This window comes from Equus quagga, chromosome 8, assembly GCF_021613505.1.
Source record: "Equus quagga isolate Etosha38 chromosome 8, UCLA_HA_Equagga_1.0, whole genome shotgun sequence".
Classification (NCBI taxonomy): domain Eukaryota; kingdom Metazoa; phylum Chordata; class Mammalia; order Perissodactyla; family Equidae; genus Equus; species Equus quagga.
In genome coordinates this window covers 5712273-5723481 of record NC_060274.1, presented here as the reverse complement: position 1 = coordinate 5723481, position 11209 = coordinate 5712273, and the positions used below count along the sequence as shown (strand labels likewise).

General features: G+C 33.9%; 1 protein-coding gene across 7 annotated transcripts in view; it reads left to right on the top strand.

Annotated features, from left to right (window-relative positions):
• The first annotated feature begins 437 nt into the window (after positions 1-437).
• QKI (QKI, KH domain containing RNA binding) overlaps positions 438-11209 on the top strand; it is a 142782-nt gene continuing 132010 nt past the window's right edge. For all 7 annotated transcript variants that reach the window (XR_006889784.1, XM_046669789.1, XM_046669788.1 and 4 more), the window contains exon 1: positions 438-501. Coding sequence is in view for 6 of the 7 variants with exons in the window: in XM_046669789.1 (XP_046525745.1) it covers positions 453-501 (49 nt within the window). In the remaining variant the exon portion in view is untranslated. The remainder of the gene's footprint in view (positions 502-11209) is intronic.

Here is an 11209-nt window from a genome sequence, read left to right as displayed (position 1 = left end):
TTAGCACAGGGTAGTTAATAGCATAGGTAGGTGACTCTGAAGAGTGACAGCCAGGAGGTGGGTGACGATGAATTGAATGGAAATGGGAACTGCACTAGGTAGCCACTACATCCCGTTCCTTATGCCTGCATCTGGAGCATCGACTGCTTCTTTCGAATATATTCAGAAGAATTAAACATAAACGACAGTTCTTTACTTGCTGTATTACATTAATTGTATCACTCTGCTAGAGTTTTTGTTACATGGCAGGTGAATAAATTTTTTAAGAAGAAATAAAAATTTCAAATCAAGGCCAAATATAAATTACTCTGAAAGTAACTGCAACTAATCCTCTGCTATTTTTACTGCTACCACCATTATTGCAAGTGATGTTCCCATTGTTATTACAGGTATGCTGGTGTCCACTCTGCATGTGCCTGTATGCATGTGTACACTCGTGAGCCCGCATAAGGATGAAAATGAATTTTTGTCCATATGCTAATGAGACCATATTGCAAAGTGGTAAGAGTTCTTTGACTAGTAGACCTGGTATCTCTTCATGACTTGGCAGTTATCTAGTTTGGTGACCTTGGACAAAATATCTACCCTCTCTGAACCTCAGCTGCTGCTTCTGTAAATGGAATTATCAACTCCCCTGCCAACTCAAATCAAAATACTCGGAGGCTGGAGAGTATTGTATGCAAAAGAGCTTCTCAGACTATAAAGTAGCATTCAATTTCTCTCGACAGTTTTAGGTTGTTTTTAATAGGATGGGCAATTAGATAAGCAAAGCAGCTTGTAGAAAATGAGAGAAGAAAAGAAACAAGGAGAAGGATATTTTATTTATCCATATGGGTATTAGCATTTTTATGTGCCGGAGGATTACTCACTGCTAGCATTCTGAAAGTTCAGAAGTCACTTTGAGCTGAAGTATCTAGTAAGGTTTTTTTGAGAAGTGGAACCTGAGTTGGTATTAATAGTTGGTAGGATTTAATGAGTTGAATGAGAGAGTAGAAGACATTCCAGGAGAATGGAAAGTGCAGCAGCATCAAAACACTGGTGATGGGAGATTGAAAGATTTTCAAAAAGTGTGTCTGAATTGTTAGTTGGGATAGCAAATGCATGTAGGGAAGTAGTGAGAATTGAGAGTTAGAGCCAGAAGATGAGGTTAGGGCTATATTGTGATGGGCCTTGAATGCCAGGATAAAGAGTTTCAATTTTATTCTGAGTTTTGTAAGGAACCATTGAAGGTTTGGATTATTTTGGGGTGTCATAATGAACTCTTTGGGGATAAACAAGCACATGGAATATATGGGTTTGACGAAGTAGAAATTGGACACAGTGTAAAGAGTTAAGTGGTTAGGAAATTTTTTTTAAATAGTTATCTTTTCTCAAAATAATATTTAATAAAAATATTTTGAGCTTTCTGTATTTTGGATATAGACTAGAGTTTTTTAAAAATGTGTTTTAACTAAAAATAAACATATACACAAGTTATTTTTTCCTTAGCCACAGTTTATTATATTCTTCCTGAATATATTGAGAACATGTGAGGCTCATTTGTTTAGCTGTTGGCCCAATTTTTGATTAGTTAGAAGTGAGCTTTCATTTCTATGTGAATTAAAGAGAATTGAAAAAGAAACTTAGTTTGGGAGAATTTTAGGAATTCGTGAGTTAGTTTGACTTGGAGAAAATTTTGTCCCAAGCTCACTCATCTATTGTTAAATCTGTGTGTTATCAGGTACAATGAAGACTTCTTGAGAACTTTACTACACTCATCATCCCATTTTACTTTTATTTAATTGTATTTATTTTTACTTAGACTTTGTTAAGTAAATTAGAGATATCTTGACATTCTCTCTCTAAATATTTATGTATCTCTTTATAAACTAACATTTTCCGACACAGTGACATCACATTGAACAAAATAGATTAATCCTAGAGTTAATGTAATAATCAGTCCATATTCAGATTTCTGTAGTTATCCCCAAAATATTCGTTGTAACTGGCTTGTCCAGATCAGAATCTGACTCAGGACCATTCCTTGAATCTGGTTATGACTTTAAGTCTCTTTAATCTAGAACCATGTCTTTTTTTATGACACTGATGTAACTTCCTAGTCATTGAGCTTGTTCCTTTATGCCCTCTATATCTAGTACTTTGGAAGTTAGGTCTAAAGGATTGAATAAGTTCAAGTATAACATCATTGGTGATGCTGTGTACTTGATGTTGCATCATGCTGGGGGTGAAGAATCTGGTTCCACCATTAAGGAAGCTGAGATTGATGCCTGAGTTAGGGTAGCAATAGACTGATCCTTCCACCGTAAAGTTAGGTATTCTTTAAAAGGGAAAGCTTTCTTTCACCAGTAGGGGATATATTACTATTCTGAAGTAAGTTGCTAATGGAAAAGCCAGATAGATGCCTATTATTAATTATTGCTTGGTTCTCAAAAGTGTTGGTTTGCCAACTGTCTCAAATGGTGACAGATGAATTTTTTCTTTCTTTCTCTTTCATGATTATCATTATGGGCCCATGAATTTTCATGGACTCACTATATTTAAGTCAACTACCATTATTATTCTTTTTGAGGTTCAAATTGTCACATCTTTGGGCGGTGATAGTCTAACTGGCTCCTGTGTCTTTTGAAATTTTCCTTGCTTTCTGGGATAGTTTGATGTCCTAAGTTCACCTTGTACTGTCCCTGCCCCACAGCTAGAATTAGCCGTTTCTCCAAAGTTCTTTTTAGTGGGAATGGTGTTAGAGACGTGAGTTTAGGCACTAAACGTGTTCATTGCTGTCATGAGAAGGTTACTTCCAGGCCATTTTCTGTGGACGGAACTAGACAATATCGATTTTGAAATTCATGTGTTCATGTTTGTATTTTCAATTCAATTTTAACATTACATTTGATTTTATAATCATATCTTTTTTCTGCCAACACCAAACTAACTTGGTTTCTGACAGTGACAGAATTACTTAGTATGAATAAAACACTTTCAAAATAGCAATAATATAACTAACAACAGTAAAACTAATGAATATGTTTAAACATTTTTATATGCGTTTTAGACACATTACAAATTATAGATGCAGCCAGTGACCTCTTGTTCTTCTAATTGATTGCAGTTTTCTTCCTTTTTTTTTTTTTGGCCTTATTCTATCTATAGTAAGTATTTTTTACCAAAGCGTTTTGACTTTTTGATGCTGTCACTTATTAGCTGAGTTCTTCTATTGTACTGACCGTTTCTGTTAGCTTTCACCTGATGTCCAGCAGAAATTAGAAGAAAATATACGTATATTTTAAAATCAGGGGTTAGTAGGTGTGTGTTTTATGGAGATATGATCTAGAAAGATAGTGAACTTATAAGGAGAAGGTTGTACTACTTAGACTAATACTTTGTGTCTTAAGCAAAGGGTAGGAAAAGCACATAGCAGGCAAAAAGGTTTTAATTTAGTAAATTCTTCTGAATAGTATTGGTAAAAGAATAAGTATAGCTCTTTCAGCTTTTGAAGTCCTATGAGGGTAGAGAAAACCTCGAGGTAGAAATTAAGTATGAAAATTTTATTTATAAGTAGTTGCAAAATCTCTACAGCAAAGTTTTTGTCCTTAAGACCTGTTAATAGTAAGGAAGTTATGTTCCAGCAGATGGAGATATTAGTACACACAAGCCAGTTTTTAGTGATTAAAATGTGTTGAGAAATGACCCTTTTGCCAGAATAGGACATTTTTCTCCTTTAAATTGTAAAAGAAGAGTTGCTCAGGAATATGGTGAATAGCAATTACTGAATTTAGTATTTGGGGTGATGTATAAATCAGTTGTGATACTTTAAAGAACTTGTTTTTTTAAGACACCATATGTTAGTATGTTTACTATATAAAATATGACTGGTTTAGGACATCGGATCGATTGCAGCAATTTTCTGAAATACAGTGTCTGCCTTTACACCTTAGTTGTTTGAAGGGTTTTTGTTTGTTTTGGCAGGGGACTGAGTCAAATTTGTTCAAAGGTGTTCTATTTGTATATTATCTTTGCAGTTGTAAAGTCATTAACCAGGAGATTGATTTGTTTTATTAAGGTAAATCAGAAAACAATGTGTGCCTTACTTTACTCTTATATGTTATACGAAGAGAAAGTTCTTTTGGGGATTATAGTTTTATCATAGTAATAAAAAATTATCAGCAGTAAAAGGTAATCTTATCTCACTTTATTATTATAGTTTATAGCATTCCTTGTCAGTTCTTTTTAGTTAGGTAAATGTTAAATATTTTGTTTTAAAATACGCTTTCCATTTGTTAAAGAAATAGTACTTATTTAAGTTCCTTCTTAGATATGATTTTGAAGTATGTGTTTTTGTTAATGCATTTAAATTATATTTTTCTAGTTTTTATATTGAGCTTTTTTTCAGTTGCAAAATACCTTTTTTTCTTCAGTCACTTGAAATTGAACTCAGGAGTTTGTTAGCTCTCTTATGAACTCTGATATGAGCGAAGAATATATATGTCTTTGTTTATGTGTGGAGCACCAGGGAAGAAGTGATCCATTGTGGTACCTTTGCAGAACTGATAGTAACTTGCATTTTACTTTTCTCCCCCAGACTGTTCTTTTTCTCTTTTTTGTTATTCCTAAAATGTAGAGAATTGAAGATGCAAGCATTTTCAGTTCGCCTTGACAGTAGCGTGGTTTGTGGCCTCTGAATCCTGGGGAAGGTGGTGGTATGGCCAGAGAGGTATCATAGCGTATTGTATTTGAACCTTAATGTGAATTATTATCTTTCAGGGAAAGTGAGGAATGGCCAATTTTGTGTATGCATTTTTAAGATTGTTTCTTAAAGTCATTTGAGAGTTTATGAGAAACAGAAATTTTTCCCTCCTAGTAATCGTTAAAAAAAGTGTCGTTATAAAGAACTAGACACCTGTATTTTATTCTTATGATAACAAGTATTCTTCATCTCATGGAAAAAAGCCAAAAATGTATCAATTGAAAAATGAGAATCATCTATAATTCAGTGATCATCACTGTCAACATTTTGATGCATTTCCTTTTAGTCTACCCCCCCATTTATAGATATAACAAAATTGTGATCCTGTTGTAATACTATTCTTAGGTTTGTTTTTTTAAAGTAAATTACATCCATGAGCATTTTCCCCTGCCATTTCATATTCTTTGACAGTATAGTTTTTATGGTAACATAGTTTATCTTAATAGAGGTATATCATAATTTACTTAACTATTCTCTATTGGACATACCACTTTGCCTTTAGGAAGCTTATTTGATGATAATATCAAATGGTTTCTGAAGTTTATTACTCACTGTTTAAAAAGCGTTAAGTTACTAAATATTGTAACTGGGCCCTATGAATACCAAGCTCTCTTATTTTTGCAGTGTGGTTATTCGGAAATCAGCATTTTATACTGCCTTCCAGTAGAAAGTGATTACTATTATGTGATGTCTAATTTTTGAGTAATGTCAGAGTTGCATATGTCACATATTAGTTTTTAATGACAACATATTTATTTGAAATTTTTTATTTGCAAAATGTGAATGCATACCATGTGTAGGATGTTATGAGGAATACAACAAAGCTTCAAATTCATTCCTTACCTTCAAGTTGTCTAGTAGAGTAGATAGTATGAAAAGAAAAGTAATATAAAGTATAATAAACTAGAGACTACTAAAGACTGGTGCTAAAGAGGTCCCTTTAGGCTGAAGAGGTTATGGAATATTTCAAAAGAGTTAAAATTTCACCTGGCTCTTGAAGGGTAGATAGGATTGAAGTGGAGAAAAGGTGAGGGAGTAGTGTTCTAGATCCAGGGAACACTATCCTGGAATGTGAGAGCCTTCCAAGAAGGAGAAAGGAAGTAAATAATTCTCTACTGCAGAAAGCTTTAAATGCCTGCAGTTTAGATTCTGTCCTCTTGACAGTGGGAGACCCATTTAAGCGTTTTCCTCTTAGATCTTTCTTAGTTTTTTTTTCCCTTTCATCTGCCTCCATATTTCTGTTTAGTATGTGTTAATGTGATAGATTGCTATGCTTGCTGCATGTTTTCAGATTTTCTTTTTCTTGATTCACTCTCCCTGTTATTTTGCCACTTAACTTCTATTATTTTAACTTTTTTTTTAATCTGTGCATACTTACTTTGGCTTTGTATTCTGTTTTACTAGTATGTTTGGATTTACTTAACCCTTTATTATGATTGCGTTTGTTTTAGTTCTTTTCTGTGTTTATATGTTCGTGATTGTGTTGGGTTTGGGTGCGTGGAGAAAGATGGACGTCTGGATTTCTAGATGCGCCATAGGTTGACTGCTAGGATACCATGATCTGTATGTGTGGATGGATCTCTGCCATGTGCCTGCCTGTCATCATCCTTCCCATTTGCTTCTGCTCTGTTGGCTTGAAAGATTGCAGTCTTAAGGGGGAGGGGAGAGATTGAGATCAGCTACTTTGACTCTGAGTTGAGGGAGGTTTTAGGGAAGTGTTTGCTGTGTTTCATACAATACTGGCCTCCAGCGGTGGTCTGAGAATAGAAGGGTTCTGTAGTCAGAGAAGTGCTGCACACTCCTTTTGTGAATTCAGCATGTGTTGACATGTAAATATCCAGGATCTGCAGTAAAGAGAGCTAACTCAGTTCAGCTGAGCATTTTCTGAAATTACTTGGTAAAGAATGCCCTTTTTTTTCCCTTTCTTCTTGGAACTAGTGGTCTGAGAGTTCCTTATGGGAAATACCAGAAAGAGGGTTATAAAGACCTGTGGATCCTAGAGAGAGGAGGTTTTAAATAATAATAATTTGAGAATCTTATTTTTGAATGAGAATGTTGGTTCAAGTCAGATCAAAGTACCCTTTGAAAAAAAATAGTTAAATTTCATTTAGTTTGGGATCATTTCAAATTCCATCTGAAAGGAAACAAGAAAAAGTGTCCTTTCTGGCTTTAATTATATAACAATTGAAGCAAATGTTTTCAATGGTAAATTTTGTTTTATTCAATGTATTATTTAAACAAAAATTTAGACTTACTGCTTTAAAAAATGTAGTTCTCTAAATAAAAGAAAATTAACGTAGAATCCTTACAACTTAAACATCCAACTGAAACATACTTTAAAATAGATATGCAAAGAGGAATACGTTGATGTTCTAAAGTATGCCTGGTTTAAGTCTAAAATTTTTAAATTTGGGAACTACCCAATTGTAAAGTAAAGAGAAATTGTTAAATTTTGGAAAGAAAAATATTTATCTGTTAGATTGTTTAATAAACATTGAGGTACAGTGATGCAGTAGTTTTGTGAGCTCTGTAAGTCAGTAACCAGTTGAATCTTTTCTGTAAAATTAGATTTTAGTCTGTGAATACAAGATTAGCTCTCTTTTTCTCTGTTGTTACAGCAGTTATTCAGTCATATCATAAAATGAAAGTTTTGATGACATTTATGATTTGCAGCATCCTTTAAAAAGGGGGAAGTACAAGGGTGGATGGTAGAAAAGCATTTCACCTGGAATGCCCAAAGGATTTTTATTAAAAAAATTTTGTCTTTATTCAAAGAAAAATCCTATAATTGAGATTTTAAAGCTGGAGTGGCTCTTAGTGATCATGTTTCCATCCTTTCATTATGTATGTAAATGCAGTTGATTTACAAAGGGTATGAAGATGTTTTACGGATTAGAAACTGCAGGTTTCAGGAATGGTAGCTCAGTTGGCTCTTGTGACAGAAATATATCTGTAAGTTATTATCCAGTCATAGGCTACCTTTGGGCCTATGATCCCCACTGTAGAGAACTATATCATAACTGATAATTTGTCTAGTGTGACTACTTTCTGACATGTGGGTAGTCTTAATTATTTTAAATTTTATTTCTTTGCTTGAGATATCTACCCAGAGTATTTTTAACTTTTCCTGTAAATAAGAATAAAATTAAGCATCCAATACACGGAGTGATATTGTCATTAAACTGATGTTGAATCAAAGACGAAAAGCTCTCCTAGGTTCATGGTAGTCTCCATTAGCATTTTCCAGCAGGCTGACTCTAGGTCTAGGAACAATTTAGTGTACATTTGCATAAGAACTTCCACTGTCTATATTTTACACAGTATAAATATTTTAAAATCATTTGTTAGAGTAAGCTGTTCATTTCCCCCGCTTTCTTATACATCTAGGTCATTAGCCCTAGAATAATGGGATAAAAGTCTAAGGTAAAGATAAGGGAAAGCAAGAAAACCACTTAGTGTCTTCTGAATACTCAGTTCAGGTTCTCTGCCATTGCTAGACTAAGCCTTAGACATGTTTGTGGTGATGTTCCGTACAAGTTGTCATTTCATAAGTTAGTGTAAGCTTATCTAAGTTTTGAAGGCTGATTAATTTAGGAGAGCTGTCTTTAAAAAACAGTTTATGTTGTTCTTTTATAAATCTTGAATAAAAGAAAATAGGAAAAGGGAAGGAGAACAGAGGGATAAATGGATCCCATAAGAAAATGACAGTAATTCGGGAAGATGAAAGTAAGATCTGAGTGAGAAAATCTTAGGTTTGTTTATAAAGTATAGGGAAATTTATTTATTTTACATGGTGGTAAGGAACATGAAAGTCTTATTTTTCACATTTTGTTTTTATTCAAGGACCATCACTTTTGATTTTCTTATTGAAATATATTAACTGAACATCATAGGGGATACCACAGTAACATTGTTATTTTGTTACGTGGTAGCCTCACATGTGTCTCAGGTTGTCCAAATTTGAATACGAAAGTTTTACTTTATTGATGTTTAAAGGCATATGGCTTTGAGCCTGAGAAAGGCAAAAGAGTGAAGGTTTTGGAGGAAGTAGTGATAATTAAGAGGATCCTCAAAGTAAAAGTCTTTGTGACTTTGTGGTTTTGTGGATCAAGAGTCTCTTTGATTATTAATAATATTTATTGAATAACAAGTACATATATCCTGACATTATAAATATGAACCAGAAAAATGGTATAATATGAACCAGAAAAGGGATGTATCTTAAATGTTTTTAAATCCTACCTATAAAGAGAAATATTTTGTTATATACATGCAAATATATATATTTAGATAACTAAACAGGTGAAATGGAAAGTTTCATGAAATAATATTTGTCCATATTACCTATGATGTAATTTCGTATTTTTCTGTTCTGTTCCACTTATAAAAATGCTGATTTTGACTAATAATATAAATTTAATGGGTTGTGGCCCGTGTAGTTTTAGCAAAACCGATGTTGACTTCTGCTGTAATTTAGTTTTCACGAAACTTTTTTTAATCCAGCACTTGCTGGGTGCTGGTGATAGAAAGATAAATAAGATGGTGCTGGGGATGCAAAGATGAAGAAGACGTAGTCCAGGCCTTAAGGAGCTCTCCACTGGTGTGGAGAGAGAAATCAAGGGGAAACTTCAGTACAGTGCTTAACTGCTGTGACAGAGGCATGCACAGGTTAAGATGGAAGGGAACGCATCGTTTCCTGGCAGGAAGGTGAAAATTTCTTCTAGGTTCGCATATGATCTGATAATTCCTCTGGTTACAGGCTTCACTTAATGTGAAATTTAGTTCTATTTTTTCCCCTGTGAATTCCGAAATGAATACTATCAAATTTACTTGAAAATAAGAGCTTTCGTAATTTTTGGCATACAGGTCAAGTTTCTAAAAGTAAAGGTTAATTTTATAGATAATCTTTAAAAAATGTAAATATCACAAATGAATAATATTTTCCTAAATGTGTCATGAAGACTAGCTTTAATGCCATTATTTGTGAAGTGTTATTTCTTTTCTGACTTTTTTTTCCCTCTGAAGCTTACATTGTGACTTATTAAGATAAAGTCAAGATAAAAGTGTTACATAAATATAAACATATATGTCTTATAATTACCTTTGACCATTGGCCGTTTGCCCAGCCGGTGAAAGTTAAGCTACAACGCAAACCATGAACTTTTAAATAATGAAATAAAAGATAGATGCTTAATTATCTAACACTTAACAATTATATTGTCCTTTATTGAAATTTGGAAATACTCTATATGTTGACGTTTTATCTTGTGGCTAATTCATTCACAATGACAGTGAATTTAAAAATTTGGAGTTTGTGTTTTATCCAGAAAAACTTACAGCATGGCATTTCTATAGAACTTAGTTTCTGTGGGTTACAAAATTGTTACCAGTTTTCCCTGTAAGTGATAGGCTCCTACATCAGGTTGAGGAAGCTGATGTCTGAGTGGATGTGATGGTTGCCTTAGAATGATTTTGCCGTTAGCAGTGAAAAATGTTTTCCTTATAGTTCTTGTGCAGCAGGCCGTGGAGTAGAGCACATTTTTATAATAAAGGTGATGAATTTAATCGCAAACTGGCAGCCAAATGGAAATTGCAGACCTTGATACTGGGAGAAAATTGCCTATAAAGCAACTCTTGAGAGAACAGGCTTTAAATTTATCCACCCATTTCGACATTGAGGAGAACATAGGAATCACAGGATATTTTGCTTGGCCTGCTTAGTTCAGATGAATGACACTTGTGTGTTCTATTTAAGAACTAAAGGTAGTTGGTTTAAAGTTGTGCGTGGTTTGTACCTAAAGTCTTTAGCACATATCTTTTTATATTTTATTAAATATCTGAAATATTGCCACCTTTTTATATTTCATACATGATATGCCTAATGAATTGAAATTTGTTTACTACATTTATGGTCGTGTAATTCATGTTTCTGCCATTTATATGATCATCCTAAAGGATGCAGAATACTTTGGGTTTACAAGTAATATTCAATTGATAGAATGTCTGTCATATAAAGCATCAGTCTTTACTGTTTTTGTTTTTTTTTTTCTTTTTCAGATTGGCACCTGGGCTAACAACTGTTGCCAATCTTCTTTTTTTTTTTTCCTGCTTTTTCTCCCCAAATCCCCCCAGTACATAGTTGTATATTTTAGTTGTGGGTCCTTCTAGTTGTGGCATGTGGGACGCTGCCTCAGCGTGGCCCGACGAGCGATGCCATGTCCGTGCCCAGGATCTGAACTGGCGAAAGCCTCGGTCTCTGAAGTGGAGCACGTGAACTTCACCACTCAGCCCCGGGGCCGGCCCTAGTCTTTACTGTTTTATATTTCAACAGTTTATATTACAAAATTTAAACACAGAATGGTAGAATTTCTCTTAGGGGAAATCTGAACTTTGTCACTTTTTAGTCTAAGTGACTAATGCTTGTCATTTCTTAGGAATAACCTAACCTTTGATCCAACATACAGTATT